Here is a 20295-nt window from a genome sequence, read left to right on the forward strand (position 1 = left end):
AAGTACAGACACCTGAACCTGTACTCGGGTACAGACACCTGAACCTGTACTCGGGTACAGATACCTGAAAGCGTACTCGGGTACAGATACCTGAACGCGTACTCGGGTACAGATACCTGAACCTGTACTCGGGTACAGATACCTGAACGCGTACTCGGGTACAGATACCTGAACCTGTACTCGGGTACAGATACCTGAACGCGTACTCGGGTACAGATACCTGAACGCGTACTCGGGTACAGATACCTGAACGCGTACTCGGGTACAGACACCTGATTTAATAACGAGCATTTTGTTTAGTAAACTCAACAGAGATTTATGAATAAATACATTAAAACGAGCTGCAGCATGAAAGTGATCAGCAGGTGATGTAACGAGCGACCTGAACCTGGACCTGTCACCTGGACCCATCACCTGGACCCGTCTCAGAACTGCTGAACCTTCATGGTTTCATGTCTGAACTCTGCAGGAGAGAACAGCGCTCATATCACAGTATTGATTATGATGACATCACATCCTCCTTTACAATAACATCTATAGATTTATCTTTATGATGCACTGAAGGAGATGTTCTGATTGGCTGATGATTCCCCCGTTTGTTCCGGTCCGATCCGTTTGATTTGTCTTTTATTTGAGGAGGCAGAAGATATAAATGTCTGTAAATCAATAATGAAGAAGTTTCTGCCTCCTGTGATGAATCCTGCCGGACCCTCAGCCCGACCCTGCCGGTCCCGACCCCTGCTGGTCCCGACCCCTGCCGGTCCCGACCCCTACCGGGCCCGACCCTGCCGGTCCCGACCCCTGCTGGTCCTGATCCCTACCGGGCCCGACCCTGCCGGTCCCGACCCCTGCTGGGCCCGACCCTGCCGGTCCCGACCCCTGCCGGTCCCGACCCCTACCGGGCCCGACCCTGCCGGTCCCGACCCGCAGGTTGATACCACTGAATAATGTTGGAAAATATGAGAAATATGTGGAGTTAAAAATGAAAATGTATATTTCCATGTTTCTACATTTGTCCGTCTACTTTCCACTTCATTAGTTTGTATAAATATAGTTTATTATATTATATTTTATTTTTATGAAATGTGAAGTTTTACATTAAGTTTGCTGTTTTGAATAAAAACGACTGTATGTGTCTTTTTAGATTCATGTATTTAATGATGAATCTCGTGATTGTAGTTTTTCTCTTCAGACTGTTTGTCGTCTGAACACAGAAACTTAACGACCCTGAAGTCGTTTCAGTCTATATAAACTATAATGTGACGTCTGCTGATGAAAATGTTAGACAGTGAAAGTCACTGCAGGAGTAAAGAACACATATTTCTTCTCCGACGACATCGTTTTCAGATTCGTCTGTATCTCTGATGTCAAAACGTAACGTAAACAAAGTGAACAGAAATATGAATGAAGAAGATTTTTTTACAATCGTTAACATTTTGTTTCAGTCATCAGATCCACACAGCAGCTGGTTTAAAACACAGGGACATTTAAAACAACAACAGGACGAGGACGAGGAAGAGGAAGAGGAAGAGGAGGACTGCTGTGTTGTCCTGCGCTGCCTCCTGCTGGTGGACACACACTCCTACACACACACCACTTTAAAAAAGATCAAAATATAGAGTTGGTTTCGTTTTGAACCGTAAAATAAGACTTTGAGAGTTTAAAGGAGTCGATCAGAGTTCATCCAGTCCACATGTGGCTGGGTATCAATTGTCCAGTACCACCAGTGGGACCGGTATCACTGCTGCTCCGGGCCGGCGCTGCACGGTGCCGCTGAGTTGAAGCCGTTCTGTCCCACGATGATGCTGCTATACATCTTCTGCTGCTCCTCTTTATACCAGTCCTTCACTTTTCCTCTCTTCAGTCCTCCGTCCCTGAAACACACAGATATTCTGTTCAGACCAGAGCGATCCAATCACAGGTGACAGCTCAAAGTACAGGTGTGAACGAGACTCAGCAGAGGTCCGATCACTCAGACCATTCAGAGCTCCGTGTGTTTCACTGTCGTGTAAAAGACGTGTTTGTCTCTCCACCTGTCAATGTTAGCAGGAAACACGCTGTCTGTTTCATCTGATCCACCACTGAACCAGTAACACAACATCACCAGACTCCATTAACAAATGTGGTGATTTTAAGAGTTGTTGAGTTGAAACAAACTTTATAAACATCATGAAACTGTGTGTGTGACAGATTGTAAGTCATTGTGTCCTTGTTGTAAATTCAGCATTAAATCTTTCAGCTGAAGTTGTTTGTCTCCTTGTAAAAAGTGTCAGTTTGTGGCAGCATGTCTGTACCAGCCTGTCTGCTTCTGTGTCTAAAGTGCTAAAGTCTTACCTGCCAACATTGATCAGCTGTTTGAACACACTGTTTACACTGATTTCACCATTTACACTCCATTTATGAAAGAAGAAACATGTTATTGATCTAAACATGTCACATGTTACAAAGACACTAAACAGGAACAATATAGGCTACTTCTTTGTCACCAGACTCCCTTAACAAATGTGTCAGTTTAGTGAGTTGTTGAGTTGGAGACTCTTTATGAACTCTGTGAAACTCTGTCTCTGACTCATTCTGCATTATTTGGACCTTCTTGTTCATTCAGCAAATGTTCTACATGAACTTCTTTCTGTCTTTGAGTAGAAACATGGAGTCTGTTTGTCTCAGTGATGGACAGGTTTGTTTCATACAGAGCAGGAAGTGACATCACATCAGGACACATGTCATATCAGGTGTGGACTGACGAGCTGAAAGCAGTCAACTTGTGATTGGATCCCTCAGAACAAAAGGTAAAACAGAACATGAACAGCTTCAAACTTTTACGTTAAGTAGTTATAATATCAACTTCTGAACTTCAAGTATCTGTGAAGTGAAAGTACCACAGAACCGCTCTGCTCACCATGCCAGGTCCAGCAGTCCTCCCTGATCAGCGATGGCAGATTTCACTCTGTTTGCAAACTGAGCTGCATCTTCACCGTCCTGCAACACACACACACACACACACGCACACGCACACACACACGCACACACACACTATGTTAATACACATTCAGACATGCATTATCATCACATCATATATAGTCTCTACTGGATCTACAGGATCTACTGGATCTACTGGATCTACTCGTCATCAACCCCAGCAGTGATTCTCAGTGTGGCTGGGCCCCCTGGTGGGCTGAGACGGTACTGCAGGTGGGCATTTACAATAAATAAAGTTTTTATTGATAGATTTAGATTGAACAAGTGATCCAAGCTGATAAAACAAAAGGGCTGGATGATGTTTAGGTTCTGTGTTGCTGTGTCCTGACGGTGACATCATGTGGATGATGATTCATCGTCACTGCTCTTAGTGAATTGTCCATTTTTCGTTTAAGATAACTACTTGATGTTCCTCTCATGTGTCGATCAGCGCTGTGGTTACGTTTCCGTGTCTCTGAAGATTTCAAACGTGTGATTCTGAAGTCTGTGAGCGTTTTGTCTCTGCAGGCAGAACAGCTGGACCAGATGTTTGTCACAGTGAAGCTCTCAGGTCACTGCAGTCCAGCTGCTGCTTCACTTGTTGGGCCACAAGTCAGAACAGAAACAGTTTTAAACCACTGTTTGGTTTTGATGTCTCCAGTCAGCTGATCATATTCTCTCTGTTCTAGTTATTAATTCTGTGTAACAGAAAAAGAGGACAAACTATAAACATGTGGAGGGAACAGAGTGTCACGCTGTACCTGTCTGGTCATTGGAGGGAGGTACCACACGTTGACCACGATGGCCCAGCTGGTCATCATCCGCAGCAGGTAGCTGACCATGTTGTATTTACTGCTGTTCCAGAACGCATCGCCGAAGCGCGGGTCGTACTGCGACACAGAGCAGACTGCAGGTCAGACGCAGCGACACACACACACTGCTGCCTCAGACTGTGCTGAGTGTTCAGCCTGACTCAGATCAGCTCATCATGCTGCTCAACACATAACAGTTAAATGTATAACAGTTAAATAAAATTGACTTTTCTGAACAAAGTTTATGGAAGAAAATAACTTCAGGCACGTAATCCTTCGACTGTGAGGTGACATCCACCAACACACAGTTTGTCTCCGACAACAAGTTAACCTCCAGGAACTACAGCCAGAATTAATCTACAAAGTCATGACTGAATATTAAAACTGATTCAAATAATCTAGATGTGGCAACAAGTGTGGCGGACCCTGCCACCTCTCGAACTTCAAGTTTGTTTATTCTCTTACGGAGAAAAGTTAAATTATTACCTTGTTAATATTGTAAATATCAAAATTCTCAGTTTGAAAACTACACAGAGAGCCTTTTATAAAAGTATGACAAAAGTTGGTCCCTTGTGAAAAGTTCCAGTTCACATGTTGAATTATAAGAGTTCATGTGAAAACAGTCAACTGCAAGAAAATGTGGAAAAAGGAACATTTGACATAAAACATTTTCGTGATGGTTTATAAAAGATCAAATGAATTTTTAATACATATCATGATATCCTTCAGTATGTGTGATTATACTTCGCTCCCTTAAGGTTTAAGGTGTAACTGTGAACTTTTACACGACATCATCTGCTGGACTCACTTTGATTGTGACCGGGTAAATCGTCCCTCCGATCTCAAAGCTTCCCTTCTTGAACATCATGACAGACGTGTTGTTGATGCAGGTTCCTGTTACACACGGACACACAGGCTGGAGTCATCCACCCATAAAACCACCATCACCATCATCACCACCATCACCACCACCATCATCATCACATGACTCTGACCTTCAGGAAATATCAGGATGGGAAGTTTGGTCTTGGCTGCAACGTGAGCTCTGAGCCTGCAGACAGAGAGCAGACTGTGGTTAGTCATGAAGGGAAGTTCTCAGTATTCATCAGGATAAAAACCATCCAGCGCTCAGGCTGCTGTCAGAGCCGTGTTGTCTCCTGCTGAATATCCTCCTTCACTTTGATTTTTATCATCAACAAGCTGCCATGGAGGAAAGTGAGCCAGAAAGTCGGACTGCCTGGTAAGTTCTGGAAAAACATCTCAGCCCAGCTCTGATTGATCTGAACTCCATTCAGGGAACAAACATTTAAAAGTTGTCTGCTTGTCGTCTGACCTGACAAAGCTTTTATCTCAGTGAAGACTTAATAAAGGGTTAAATCTGCTCTGAGATCAGTTAGTGATGTGTTCTCTGCTGCAGACTGTGATCACAGCAGACGAGCTGATGGAGACATCTGATGTTTACATCAAGTCTCAGCTGCTTCAGTTGTTCAGCAGAACGCTGCAACTCTGTTTTACTGTGAAGCTCCAGAACTGTTCTGTGGACTACCACACTTCACCTGACTTTATATCTTCAGGAGGAGGAGAGGAGGACTTTATATCATCAGGAGGAGGAGAGGAGGACTTTATATCATCAGGAGGAGAGGAGGACTTTATATCATCAGGAGGAGGAGAGGACTTTATATCATCAGGAGGAGAGGAGGACTTTATATCATCAGGAGGAGGAGAGGAGGACTTTATATCATCAGGAGGAGGAGAGGAGGACTTTATATCATCAGGAGGAGAGGAGGACTTTATATCATCAGGAGGAGGAGAGGAGGACTTTTATATCATCAGGAGGAGAGGAGGACTTTATATCATCAGGAGGAGGAGAGGAGGACTTTATATCATCAGGAGGAGGAGAGGAGGACTTTATATCATCAGGAGGAGGAGAGGAGGACTTTATATCATCAGGAGGAGGAGAGGAGGACTTATATCATCAGGAGGAGGAGAGGAGGACTTTATATCATCAGGAGGAGGAGAGGAGGACTTTATATCATCAGGAGGAGGAGAGGAGGACTTTATATCATCAGGGAGGAGAGGAGGACTTATATGATCAGGAGGAGGAGAGGAGGACTTTATATCATCAGGAGGAGGAGAGGAGGACTTTATATCATCAGGAGGAGGAGAGGAGGACTTTATATCATCAGGAGGAGGAGAGGAGGACTTTATATCATCAGGAGGAGGAGAGGAGGAACTTTATATCATCAGGAGGAGGAGAGGAGGACCTTTATATCATCAGGAGGAGGAGGAGGACTTTATATCATCAGGAGGAGGAGAGGAGGACTTTATATCATCAGGAGGAGGAGAGGAGGACTTTATATCATCAGGAGAGGAGAGGAGGACCTTTATATCATCAGGAGGAGAGGAGGACTTTATATCATCAGGAGGAGGAGAGGAGGACTTTATATCATCAGGAGGAGAGGAGGACTTTATATCATCAGGAGGAGGAGAGGAGGACTTTATATCATCAGGAGGAGGAGAGGAGGACTTTATTATCATCAGGAGGAGGAGAGGAGGACTTTATATCATCAGGAGGAGGAGAGGAGGACTTTATATCATCAGGAGGAGGAGAGGAGGACTTTATATCATCAGGAGGAGGAGAGGAGGACTTTATATCATCAGGAGGGAGAGGAGGACTTTATATCATCAGGAGGAGGAGAGGAGGACTTATATCATCAGGAGAGGAGAGGAGGACTTTATATCATCAGGAGAGGAGAGGAGGACTTTATATCATCAGGAGGAGGAGAGGAAGACTTTATATCATCAGGAGGAGAGGAGGACTTTATATCATCAGGAGGAGGAGAGGAGGACTTTATATCATCAGGAGGAGAGAGGAGGACTTTATATCATCAGGAGGAGGAGAGGAGGACTTTATATCATCAGGAGGAGGAGAGGAGGACTTTATATCATCAGGAGGAGGAGAGGAGGACTTTATATCATCAGGAGGAGGAGAGGAGGACTTTATATCATCAGGAGGAGAGAGGAGGACTTTATATCATCAGGAGGAGGAGAGGAGGACTTTATATCATCAGGAGGAGGAGAGGAGGACTTTATAATCATCAGGAGGAGGAGAGGAGGACTTTATATCATCAGGAGGAGGAGAGGAGGACTTTATATCATCAGGAGGAGGAGAGGAGGACTTTATATCATCAGGAGGAGAGGAGGAGACTTATATCATCAGGAGGAGGAGATGAGGACTTTATATCATCAGGAGGAGGAGAGGAGGACTTTATATCATCAGGAGGAGGAGAGGAGGACTTTATATCATCAGGAGGAGGAGAGGAGGACTTTATATCATCAGGAGGAGGAGAGGAGGACTTTATATCATCAGGGGAGGAGAGGAGGACTTTATATCATCAGGAGGAGGAGAGGAGGACTTTATATGATCAGGAGGAGGAGAGGAGGACTTTATATCATCAGGAGGAGGAGAGGAGGACTTTATATCATCAGGAGGAGGAGAGGAGGACTTTATATCATCAGGAGGAGGAGAGGAGGACTTTATATCATCAGGAGGGGAGAGGAGGACTTTATATCATCAGGAGGAGGAGAGGAGGACTTTATATCATCAGGAGGAGAGGAGGATTTATATCATCAGGAGGAGGAGAGGAGGACTTTATATCATCAGGAGAGGAGAGGAGGACTTTATATCCAGGAGGGGAGGAGGACTTTATATCATCAGGAGGAGGAGAGGAGGACTTTATATCATCAGGAGGAGGAGAGGAGGACTTTATATCATCAGGAGGAGGGAGGAGGACTTTATATCATCAGGAGGAGGAGAGGAGGACTTTATATCATCGGAGGAGAGGAGGACTTTATATCATCAGGAGGAGGAGAGGAGGACTTTATATCATCAGGAGGAGGAGAGGAGGACTTTATATCATCAGGAGGAGGAGATGACTGGGTTTAGGTGAACTGTTCCTTTAATGTGTGATCACTTGATGAGGCAGGAGTGAATAACTTCTACGAATTTAAAGAACTGCAAGCAACATTTGATAAGAAACGATCTCGAGTGAAGAATTGCCGGCTGCTGTTAGCGTCCTCTCACCTGCTGGTCACGGCGTGTCGGTCTTTCATCTCCGACCTCTCGAACCAAACGTGCGGACACGCCTTTACCATCGACCTCTGGATGACCCCCATCAGACCTCCATGGATCTGACCCACCTGTGGACGACATCACCACATCCAAACATGAGGAATAAGATGAAGATGAAGACACTCACCACTGTTTGTTTAGTGTTTATTGTCTTCAATGCACCTCATTCACTTAAACAAATTCCTTGTTGGTGTAAAATCTTTCTTGGCAATAAATCTGATTCTGATTCTGACTCTGATGAAGATACTCACCATGGCGTAGCAGCCGTCATTGGCCAGGATCACAATGTCGATCGGAGAGGTGTGATTGGCTACACAGATTCCCCCTTTCTGAGGTTTATTCTCTCTGCAGAAACAAGATGGAGACACATGTAACAATCAGTCTGATGATGGCGACCACTGAGCAAACAGCTGCACACACTGAGCTGGATCGGACCTGTTATGGTACTGGATGGTGGCGGACAGTCCTCTGGCACAGATCCTGTAGCAGGTCAGATGGACGAGCTCGCTCAGCCAGTTCTTCACACTGAGACGGACACAGGAGACATTCAGTGTCATCGTCCCACATCACGTAACAGAGAAACGTAATCTTTCAAGTGCTGCTGTGGTTTGTTGCTGTGTTGTTGTGGTTTGTTGCAGTGGTTTGTTGCTGTGTTGTTGTAGTTTGTTGCAGTTGTTTGTTGCAGTGTTGCTGTGGTTTGTTGCAGTGGTTTGTTGCTGTGTTGTTGTAGTTTGTTGCAGTGGTTTGTTGCTGTGTTGTTGTAGTTTGTTGCAGTGGTTTGTTGCTGTGTTGTTGTAGTTTGTTGCAGTGGTTTGTTGCAGTGTTGCTGTGGTTTGTTGCAGTGTTGCTGTGGTTTGTTGCTGTGGTTTGTTGCTGTGTTGTTGTAGTTTGTTGCAGTGGTTTGTTGCTGTGTTGTTGTAGTTTGTTGCAGTGGTTTGTTGCAGTGTTGCTGTGGTTTGTTGCAGTGGTTTGTTGCAGTGTTGCTGTGGTTTGTTGCAGTGGTTTGTTGCAGTGTTGCTGTGGTTTGTTGCAGTGGTTTGTTGCTGTGTTGTTGTAGTTTGTTGCAGTGGTTTGTTGCAGTGTTGCTGTGGTTTGTTGCAGTGTTTGTTGCTGTGTTGTTGTAGTTTGTTGCAGTGGTTTGTTGCTGTGTTGTTGTAGTTTGTTGCAGTGGTTTGTTGCAGTGTTGCTGTGGTTTGTTGCAGTGTTGCTGTGGTTTGTTGCTGTGGTTTGTTGCTGTGTTGTTGTAGTTTGTTGCAGTGGTTTGTTGCTGTGTTGTTGTAGTTTGTTGCAGTGGTTTGTTGCAGTGTTGCTGTGGTTTGTTGCAGTGGTTTGTTGCAGTGTTGCTGTGGTTTGTTGCAGTGGTTTGTTGCAGTGTTGCTGTGGTTTGTTGCAGTGGTTTGTTGCTGTGTTGTTGTAGTTTGTTGCAGTGGTTTGTTGCAGTGTTGCTGTGGTTTGTTGCAGTGGTTTGTTGCAGTGTTGCTGTGGTTTGTTGCAGTGGTTTGTTGCTGTGTTGTTGTAGTTTGTTGCTGTGTTGTTGTAGTTTGTTGCTGTGTTGTTGTAGTTTGCTGCAGTGGTTTGTTGCAGTGTTGCTGTGGTTTGTTGCAGTGGTTTGTTGCAGTGTTGCTGTGGTTTGTTGCAGTGGTTTGTTGCAGTGTTGCTGTGGTTTGTTGCAGTGGTTTGTTGCAGTGTTGCTGTGGTTTGTTGCAGTGGTTTGTTGCAGTGTTGCTGTGGTTTGTTGCAGTGGTTTGTTGCAGTGTTGCTGTGGTTTGTTGCAGTGGTTTGTTGCTGTGTTGTTGTAGTTTGTTGCTGTGTTGTTGTAGTTTGTTGCTGTGTTGTTGTGGTTTGTTGCAGTGGTTTGTTACAGTGTTGCTGTGGTTTGTTGCTGTGGTTTGGTGCAGTGTTACTGTGGTTTGTTGCAGTGGTTTGTTGCTGTGTTGTTGTGGTTTGTTGCAGTGTTGCTGTGGTTTGTTGCAGTGGTTTGTTGCAGTGTTGCTGTGGTTTGTTGCAGTGGTTTGTTGCAGTGTTGCTGTGGTTTGTTGCAGTGGTTTGTTGCTGTGTTGTTGTAGTTTGTTGCTGTGTTGTTGTAGTTTGTTGCTCTGTTGTTGTGGTTTGTTACAGTGTTGCTGTGGTTTGTTGCAGTGGTTTGTTGCAGTGTTGCTGTGGTTTGTTGCAGTGGTTTGTTGCAGTGTTGCTGTGGTTTGTTGCAGTGGTTTGTTGCAGTGTTGCTGTGGTTTGTTGCAGTGGTTTGTTGCAGTGTTGCTGTGGTTTGTTGCAGTGGTTTGTTGCTGTGTTGTTGTAGTTTGTTGCTGTGTTGTTGTAGTTTGTTGCTGTGTTGTTGTGGTTTGTTGCAGTGGTTTGTTACAGTGTTGCTGTGGTTTGTTGCTGTGGTTTGCTGCAGTGTTACTGTGGTTTGTTGCAGTGGTTTGTTGCTGTGTTGTTGTGGTTTGTTGCAGTGTTGCTGTGGTTTGTTGCAGTGGTTTGTTGCAGTGTTGCTGTGGTTTGTTGCAGTGGTTTGTTGCAGTGTTGCTGTGGTTTGTTGCAGTGGTTTGTTGCTGTGTTGTTGTAGTTTGTTGCTGTGTTGTTGTAGTTTGTTGCTCTGTTGTTGTGGTTTGTTACAGTGTTGCTGTGGTTTGTTGCTGTGGTTTGTTGCTGTGTTGTTGTGGTTTGTTGCAGTGGTTTGTTGCAGTGTTGCTGTGGTTTGTTGCTGTGGTTTGCTGCAGTGTTACTGTGGTTTGTTGCAGTGGTTTGTTGCAGTGTTGCTCTGGTTTGTTGCAGTGGTTTGTTGCTGTGGTTTGTTGCAGTGTTGCTGTGGTTTGTTGCAGTGGTTTGTTGCAGTGTTGCTGTGGTTTGTTGCAGTGGTTTGTTGCTGTGTTGTTGTAGTTTGTTGCAGTGGTTTGTTGCTGTGTTGCTGTGGTTTGTTGCAGTGGTTTGTTGCTGTGTTGTTGTAGTTTGTTGCTGTGTTGTTGTAGTTTGCTGCTCTGTTGTTGTGGTTTGTTGCTGTGTTGTTGTGGTTTGTTGCAGTGGTTTGTTACAGTGTTGCTGTGGTTTGTTGCTGTGGTTGTTGCTGTGTTGTTGTGGTTTGTTGCAGTGGTTTGTTACAGTGTTGCTGTGGTTTGTTGCTGTGGTTTGTTGCTGTGTTGTTGTGGTTTGTTGCAGTGGTTTGTTACAGTGTTGTTGTGGTTTGTTGCAGTGGTTTGTTGCAGTGTTGCTCTGGTTTGTTGCAGTGGTTTGTTGCTGTGGTTTGTTGCATTGGTTTGTTGCAGTGTTGCTGTGGTTTGTTGCAGTGGTTTGTTGCAGTGTTGCTGTGGTTTGTTGCAGTGGTTTGTTGCTGTGTTGTTGTAGTTTGTTGCAGTGGTTTGTTGCTGTGTTGTTGTAGTTTGTTGCAGTGGTTGTTGCAGTGTTGCTGTGGTTTGTTGCAGTGGTTTGTTGCAGTGTTGCTGTGGTTTGTTGCAGTGGTTTGTTGCAGTGTTGCTGTGGTTTGTTGCAGTGGTTTGTTGCAGTGTTGCTGTGGTTTGTTGCAGTGGTTTGTTGCAGTGTTGCTGTGGTTTGTTGCAGTGGTTTGTTGCTGTGTTGTTGTAGTTTGTTGCTGTGTTGTTGTGGTTTGTTGCAGTGGTTTGTTACAGTGTTGCTGTGGTTTGTTGCTGTGGTTTGGTGCAGTGTTACTGTGGTTTGTTGCAGTGGTTTGTTGCTGTGTTGTTGTGGTTTGTTGCAGTGGTTTGTTGCAGTGTTGCTGTGGTTTGTTGCTGTGGTTTGGTGCAGTGTTACTGTGGTTTGTTGCAGTGGTTTGTTGCTGTGTTGTTGTGGTTTGTTGCAGTGGTTTGTTACAATGTTGCTGTGGTTTGTTGCTGTGGTTTGGTGCAGTGTTACTGTGGTTTGTTGCAGTGGTTTGTTGCAGTGTTGCTGTGGTTTGTTGCAGTGGTTTGTTGCAGTGTTGCTCTGGTTTGTTGCAGTGGTTTGTTGCTGTGGTTTGGTGCAGTGTTTACTGTGGTTTGTTGCAGTGGTTTGTTGCAGTGTTGCTCTGGTTTGTTGCAGTGGTTTGTTGCAGTGTTGCTGTGGTTTGTTGCTGTGGTTTGGTGCAGTGTTACTGTGGTTTGTTGCAGTGGTTTGTTGCAGTGTTGCTCTGGTTTGCTGCAGTGGCTTGTTGCAGTGGTTTGTTGCAGTGGTTTGTTGCAGTGGTTTGTTACTGTGGTTTGTTGCATTGGTTTGTTGCAGTGGTTTGTTACTGTGGTTTGTTGCTGTGGTTTGCTGCAGTGTTACTGTGGTTTGTTGCAGTGGTTTGTTGCTGTGGTTTGTTGCAGTGTTGCTCTGGTTTGTTGCAGTGGTTTGTTGCTGTGGTTTGCTGCAGTGTTACTGTGGTTTGTTGCAGTGGTTTGCTGCAGTGTTGCTGTGGTTTGTTGCAGTGTTGCTCTGGTTTGTTGCTGTGGTTTGATGTTGTGTTACTGTGGTTTGTTGCAGTGTTTTTTTTCCTGTGGTTTGTTGCAGTGGTTTGTTTACTGTGGTTTGTTGCTGTGGTTTGTTGTTGTGTTGCTCTGGTTTGTTGCTCTGGTTTGTTGCTGTGGTTTGTTGCTCTGGTTTGTTGCTGTGGTTTGTTGTTGTGTTGCTCTGGTTTGTTGCTCTGGTTTGTTGCTCTGGTTTGTTGCAGTGTTGCTCTGGTTTGTTGCTCTGGTTTGTTGCAGTGTTGCTCTGGTTTGTTGCTCTGGTTTGTTGCTGTGGTTTGTTGCAGTGTTTTTTTTCCTGTGGTTTGTTGCAGTGGTTTGTTACAGTGTTGCTGTGGTTTGTTGCTGTGGTTTGCTGCAGTGTTACTGTGGTTTGTTGCAGTGGTTTGTTGCAGTGTTGCTCTGGTTTGTTGCAGTGGTTTGTTGCAGTGTTTTTTTTCCTGTGGTTTGTTGCAGTGGTTTGTTACTGTGGTTTGTTGCTGTGGTTTGTTGTTGTGTTGCTCTGGTTTGTTGCTCTGGTTTGTTGCTGTGGTTTGTTGCAGTGTTGCTCTGGTTTGTTGCTCTGGTTTGTTGCTGTGGTTTGTTGTTGTGTTACTGTGGTTTGTTGCTGTGGTTTGATGCTGTGGTTTGATGTTGTACCTGCTCTCAGGCAGAAATCCGACCAGAACTGTTCCAATCACGAGCCATGAGAGGCCAATGATGGCCAAGGTAATCCTGCAGGAACACAAGTCTGGTTTATTGAATAAACGTGATAAACAGGTCTCAGCAGGAGGCCCGAGGAGAACCAGATTCACTGTCAGGTTGTTCTACTAACATCAGGAGTGAAACTGACTGAAGAGACTCTTTGCTTGATCAGAATTCGACCTTTTTGGTCCGATAACATGTGATCTGTGTAGAACCGTCATATGATTCAATTAGTTTATCCTGTTCATGTTTGTGGGTGCCAACAGGAAGTGAGCTAGCTCTACCTATAGAAGACGTGCATGACGTCTCTACTGAGCACGCTCAGTGTGGAGAGTGTTTGCATCCAGACAGCAGCTTTCATTGTAATCAATGGTGGCGCCAACTTTGAACAGGTGCAACATGTAAGATATGACCACCTATTGGCCGAAGCCACTAGCTGCTGTTAGCGTGCAGCTCAGTTAGCCATGGAGCTAAGTGTTCCTGTTAGCTGACAGACTTTGATTCAGTTTGTGTCCAGTCTGAATGTAGTGAGTCTGACGATGAGTTAACAAGCAGATTAAACTGGTCTGAGTTCAGTCAGAGACAGAAACTTGAGTGGACGGTTGGATTTTTCTGTTTATAATGAAAATAGGAGTCAAAATATTTCCTTTGATATTTAGTGAGTTTTTGTTGTTGACTTATGAGCATGCTAACCTCAGTAGACTGTTGTCTCTTCACATTCTGGTAATTACATTAAATTCTGGCTGTATCTTACAGATTGTACCTTTGAAACATTTAGATGTAAAGTGCTGAACTGAACTCCAGCAGTCCCTGATGCAGCTCTGGTTCTGGTTCTCCTCTGAGCCCTTCACTCTGTCTGTTAGGCTGAGCTCAGAATACATGCAGAGAAAACTAACTATGGCTGCTGTTATTTGTGAATTTATTTCCACACAGACCTGTCAGACACAAGTGCTGTGAGCATGTCCATACCTGCACATTCGTCTCCCAGAGGAGCTGACTGACCTGAGAGGGAAGAGAACGCAGTATCGGACAAAGACCCCGAAGCCCCAGATGACGGTGAGGCGGGAGGCTGATGTAGCGGAAGTTCTGGTTGGTTCTGGTGAGGAGGTTCCAGGAGGCCAGCTCCTCGGAGGAAAAGCGCTGCGTCACCTGGTCGTCCGCGATGCTCTCCAAACCCTTCTTGCAGAAGTAGAAGGCGTCGCTCAGAGCAAACTCCCTGCCGGACAGGGAGCAAGAGCTCCGCAGAGGCCCCATCTCCTCCTGCATCGAGCCCCCCGCTCGCTCAATGATCCCTGGGACACAATCACAGAACACGTCAGCGCTCGTCAGCTCACAGCAGGTGAGAAGAATCCACTAATGCAGGTTTACTGTGAATTTAACGTTAATTTAGGGCTGAAACTACTAATAATTTCTCAATGTATCCATTAATGGTTCAGTGTCTTTTAGTTTAAAAAGAGAAATAAATTTTTCTGTGTTGTTGTTTTGGTGGGTTAAAGTTGTCCACAAACATATTAAACATTTCTCGACTAACATTTATTGATACTGATCCACCAGTGTATACTCTGACATTACATTTCTGTATCTCACACCAGTAATCCACTCAAATAAAGAAATAGTAAAGCTAACAGGTGTTAAATGGAGCGGTGGATGAATGAATGTTTCACCAGTACACATACATCAGTCTGGTTCACTGTGTTGTGTAACATGTGACTCATTAACTAAATCTGAGATCACTCTGTGTATTTAAACACAGGAAGAGAAAAAGTTGGACCTGTAATCTGAATCAGGTTCATTACCAAACAGGATTTCACTCAGCAGGAATGTTCAGGGTATTAATTCAGAGAGTAACGTCACAATATGACTAAATACAATCTGGACTACGTGTTTTGTGTTGTTAAGTTCTGACTGGTAATAGTAATAATACGCTGCTGGATGGTTGTATTCCTGAACAACGAGGTGTAGCTGCTGTTTCTACCGTGGAACTCCCTCTAAAGCTTGAAATGAGATTAAATGCATGCAGCAGAGGAACAGTGTACGTTATGTTGAGAGGAGGATCACGAGGACGCTGACCTCCCACAAACAGTTAACCCTTTAACATACAGCTCTGCTTCCCCTGAACAGTGTCCATGACTCTGATCTCTGCGGTGAAGGAGGCTCTGTGGTTTGATACATGAGCTGGTTCTCAAATCACTGAGAACGTCTGAATATGATCCATCATGTGATGAAGAGTTTCTGATGCACGAGCTTCCTCAGACTGTAGACACCACTGTGAAACTGATGTCAGTCTATTTGACTAAAGTTATGCAATCTTCTGTTGCATCATCATCCTGAGACGAGCCATGTGTGTTTCACGCTGCTCTCATCACACACACACACACACACACACACACACAGCGTCACATGATCTCTGTGTGCAGCTGAAACAAATCCCTCATACAGCAGAACACAATGTCCTGAGAGCACGAAGGAGGAACTGCTGCTGCTCATGACTGACTCGTGAAGTCTCCTGAATGATTTTCACAGTGTCCGTCTGAGTTAAAGTCCGGGCTGAACCTCAGCGTCAGGCGGGTGGAGGGTGGAGGGTGGAGGATGGTTTCAGATCCTTATTAACACCACAATGTGAAGATGCTCCTCACAGGTTAAATTTGGGATTCACCTCAAAGATAAAGTGAAGCAGACGTACACAGTAGTATAACATGGAAATACTCGTGTAAAGTACATAAGTACACAAGAGTGTAATTGAATTTAAAAGCTATCTCATCGTCCACACGCACAGACACAAATATGCTGATGGTAGGATTGTAGTCTGATTACAGTGTGAGGAACTGATTATAACACATTCATGTATCTGACTACATCCTGATGTTTTAACTCACAGACACCTTTTTAATTAAAGGGTCAAGTTAAGGGATTAACTGAACACATGTCATCAGGATAAAGATAAAAGGAAACTGTATTCCAGTTAAGTTACAGGAAGAAAAGATGTCATCAGATTACAGATACATTCATTAATCAGTTCTGTGATGTCACTGGCATCACTGGCTACACGTCTTCACAGGTGAACAGTAACTGTGTCAGTCACAGATTTACCTACGAACAACATAAAGTAGCTTTGATCATTTCTTGGATGGTTTATTTCATCAACATTTATTCACTCTGAGGCATTTCTTTCTTTGTTTCATGGTGATGTTTTTAACGACTCAGCTTATCATGGTTAATTACCAGTCATGGTCGGGCTGGGTGTTGGACTCACCGTTGGGCAGAGGCACCGGCACGCTGGGCTGCTCCTGCCGTCCTCTCTGGATCCGTAACGTGGCCCACTGCAAACACAGTTATTCTCAGATGACCTCTGACCTCATACTCCTGCTGCACATTTCACAACTGAACAAACATCTGAAGTAAGAGCTGAGTTCTGCTGAGGACACACAACTACAGTCCCACAGTGTCAGTTACCTCCAGGATTCTGACGAGGATCTGGATGTAGACCCCGTGACCCCCAGAGAGAGGCCAAACATGGCGGGCAGCATGATGAGAAACACCACCACAAACACCCACACCTGGAAAACACCTGCAGCCACACACACACACACACACACACATCAAACATTAATAGTAAACTACAAATAGTGGACAGTCATCAAACAAACACCATCCCTTTGGAAAAATTCAAAATAAAATAGATGCACAAGAACACACTTCATTTGCAAGCGCATGCACACACACACACACACACACACACACACACACACCAGTGTTTGAGCTGTGTGCGGTGACATCAGTTACCGGGCAACACAGAGAGCTTTCTACAAAGCATCACAACACAAGGCCTGTCTCTCGTGTCCACGTCACTACTCTCTCCTTTCCTGAACTACTAAACAACTAAATTCTTCTTGATTTCATGTCAGATCATTTCAAGCGAGTCTGGTGGGAATTTGAAGTCTAGCCAGAAGGGACTCATTTTTAATCCACTGGGAATCCTGCAGGCAAATTAATACTGCGAGTGTGACTTCCTAATGTCATTACCAAATGAGTAATGTAGAGCGGGCTCAGCTCCACCAAACTAGCTGACGCAGGACTTGACAGGGTTTATTTGTAATAAAGAGCAGCTGCGCATTATCCAGCTGATTACACAGCTACTGGAAGACATCATGTTGGAGTTGGAAGGATACTTCAGACATCCAGCAACTTGACTTGAAACATTGTGTTTAAACTAACATCACTGTTTATCACTTCATATTAAACAGAGATTTTATGTCACAGTTGGGATGCACGTGTCTGTTGGACAGATGATTCACTCAGGAATAATCAGGATGATGAATACATTCATTAGAGATTTTTTGTGGTTTGTACAGACAACCTATCTAGACTTTTATCATGGAGGGGAAGTATATGTTGTTAGTACGGCTCCGTCTTGTTCCTAAAAAGGCCTACCTAAGCATCACTTTTCAAACTTTTACTGACAATCCTTAAAACCCACACTCCACAAGTATGATAAGCACGGGAGGAGCGGCATGCTGTGCATATAAAGCCAGTCAAAGACCAGTGTGATCTTGAGCCTTCATAGCTGCAATTAACTAATTTAACAAGAACAAGACAGCATGTTATATCTTTCAACCAATCAGAAGCCAGGGTTGAGTCCGATGCCGTGTTACAGCGTCGAGGTCAAGATGTTCTGGTTGAAAGTTGGTGCAAAGACATCAAAAAAACTTGACAGACCGTCATAAAATGATGTGTCTTTGGCTTTTGGCATTCTAGGAAGGAAAATCAACACTAAAAGCTAAAAGACGCCACTATATATATTTTCTTAATTGATTCTACAGTACTTTTATACTTGTTAATGTATCGAAATATTCTATCTGCTAGAGCCTAACTCCTGAAGACTGAAAATACACTCTACCCACTTCCCATGTGCGCTGCCATTGTTGTGCAATGTCGGTAAACTATCGATTCATGGGGGCTGAGGGATGTAGGATTTTCCATTTTGAGTGGCGTTCCAATGAACCTTTCCTGGTAAGAAGTGGACCAACAAATCTACGCCACTGAATTAAATTATTATTATTATTATCATTATTATTATTATTGGTCTTATATTTAAAAGGGTACACCATCATAATAAAATTCACAAAACAACAGGAAATTCCTTGTACAGAGTTTACAGAAGTTAATAAATCTTCTAGAGCCTGTCCCTAGACAATTGAAAAGAACATTAAGCAAACTATATATACATTTAGGATTCAATAAATAGTTTAAGACGGACTCTAACATGAAACAACCATATAGTGAAGGAATATATGTGAGAAAAAAAAATACAATAAAAACAATGTATATGACTGTAATAAACTATTCACTGAGAACAGAAGAGCCAAACTCATAACATCACATTCAGCAGTAGATCGGTGCCTACACCCCTGGGAACAAAGTCTGTTTAAAGCCTCACGTTTAGTTAAAAACAGATCCCCCCCTCTAGGTGGCAGACTAACCCTTCAATGCCCACAAAACAGTAATGAGACAATGTCAAGTTTTTCATCATTAAGTTGGACAGCAACGGGATAATTGCAGTCATTTCTACTATGGTGCTTTTAATCTTCACTTATGTGTTGCTTCAACTTCCTAGTGGATGTTTTTCTTTTTCTCCAACAAATCACAATGGGTTTTTTTTCTTTTTTTTGTGCGATCTCTTAAGCCCCTTCAATCCAGTCAACAGGATACCCACGCTGGACAAATCTGGCTTTCATGTCTTCAGCTTTTTCCTTGAAATCCTCTGTTGTATTACAGACCCTCTTCAGTCTAAAAAACTGACGTGAACTCAACTTCATCATATGGTCGCCTCAAGTTATAGTTTGCCATAATCAGCTTCTTCATAGCCTAGATCGAACCTACTTTTGTATTACTTTTATACTGGTATACTGTTTCTATCGTGAACATTCACACATTGATTGACATGTGAACTTTTCCTGTTATGATGTTAAAAAAAAAAAAAAGTATTCCATTCCATGGCGTAGATTTGTTGGTCCAGGTGTGTTAAAAATGGGATTTTGAGGGATGTCTGTCTGCGTTGTGGCCTGACTGGTCTACGAGAATCAACAAGAGACAGCCTCCTCCCGTGTCTTGTAAGATAACCTGATGAATGTCTAAGCACCGAAACCTTGTTGTAGAACTTAATTGCAAAGTGAAGTGGACAGTGTGCACAAGTCTTTTTCCTGACCTTTGACTTTGTCAAAACAAGTAAAAGCACAGATGTGACCAGTGACATTAACGATGGCACTATCAATCAAACGCGGCAAATAACAATTATTCCCAACTTTGTCTCGACTGTATAAACGTAACACTTCACTTATCATAGCAGGAGAAGCACAGGCTGTTTTCAGTGGCTGCTGGTCTGCTCATCACCATGTAATATGTGTTTCCTCCTGGCTCTGTGAGGTTATGATTGACAAAAATTCTTTGTTTTACCCTGTTAATATTCCAGATCACAAGTTCAGCCCACTCGTTGCACTTTTGAGCGAGCTGTGTCTTCTGCTCAACTGAAGGCCGATCCATTGTGAGGAGGCCGCACCAAAGCCCTCCACTCAGCCAGAATCGCCCGCCACCATTAGATGCTAACCAACCTAACCCCAATCAAATGTGGATGGATCACATCCATGCTCAGCACAATAAAAGGTTTCAGGTATATGCAGGTTCATGGCAGTGTTAGCAGCTGCTAGAGTCAACCCCTCCATGACCTCACTACCCACTAGGATCGGCGTAATCTGTGTTTTATATTCTAATCCACATCGTGAAATACTATCTCGCTGCATGCCATCAGAACACTGTAAGAGGATGATATACATTTTGAAACTGAGGATGATGTATGGGATGGGTGCTTGCAACGGGTTTTTACTCCTCTTCCACTCCTGCTAGGCACAGATGTCTACACTGTGATGTTCAACACCACTGTCACATAACTCACGTTAAACCATCGGGAATGTACAAGGATGTCGACGTTATCAGCAACAGTCTCTACCTATATCCATATGTTTAGGACATGCCCCGCTCTGCAAAACAGGTGGAAATATCCAATTCAATCTTGCAAATTATCCCCGTCAACCCTCCTGAAATCACTGCCTTATTCAGAGTCTCTCACACCTGCAATATCAGATCATATGAGGAAGTTTATGGCTTCTGTGACTCTCTTGGCCTGCCCGCCTTATTCTTGTCAAGTGGAAATCTTCCACTCCACCTACCCTTGACTCTTAGGTTAGAGTTATGTTACATTATATAGTTACGTTGTTCG

General features: G+C 43.9%; 1 protein-coding gene across 1 annotated transcript in view; it reads right to left on the reverse strand.

Annotated features, from left to right (window-relative positions):
• Positions 1-1133: 1133 nt before the first annotated feature.
• Positions 1134-20295, reverse strand: part of LOC115592686 (glycerol-3-phosphate acyltransferase 3-like) — a 47042-nt gene continuing 27880 nt past the window's right edge. The window contains 14 exon segments of the mRNA XM_030435732.1: positions 1134-1874; positions 2900-2979; positions 3720-3848; positions 4579-4664; positions 4766-4821; positions 7855-7970; positions 8154-8247; positions 8338-8427; positions 12978-13052; positions 14025-14086; positions 14088-14314; positions 16276-16342; positions 16476-16510; positions 16513-16590. Coding sequence (XP_030291592.1) covers positions 1739-1874; positions 2900-2979; positions 3720-3848; positions 4579-4664; positions 4766-4821; positions 7855-7970; positions 8154-8247; positions 8338-8427; positions 12978-13052; positions 14025-14086; positions 14088-14314; positions 16276-16342; positions 16476-16510; positions 16513-16590 — 1331 coding nt within the window. The 3' untranslated portion in view covers positions 1134-1738.

Source organism: Sparus aurata, chromosome 12 (genome assembly GCF_900880675.1).
Source record: "Sparus aurata chromosome 12, fSpaAur1.1, whole genome shotgun sequence".
Taxonomy (NCBI): domain Eukaryota; kingdom Metazoa; phylum Chordata; class Actinopteri; order Spariformes; family Sparidae; genus Sparus; species Sparus aurata.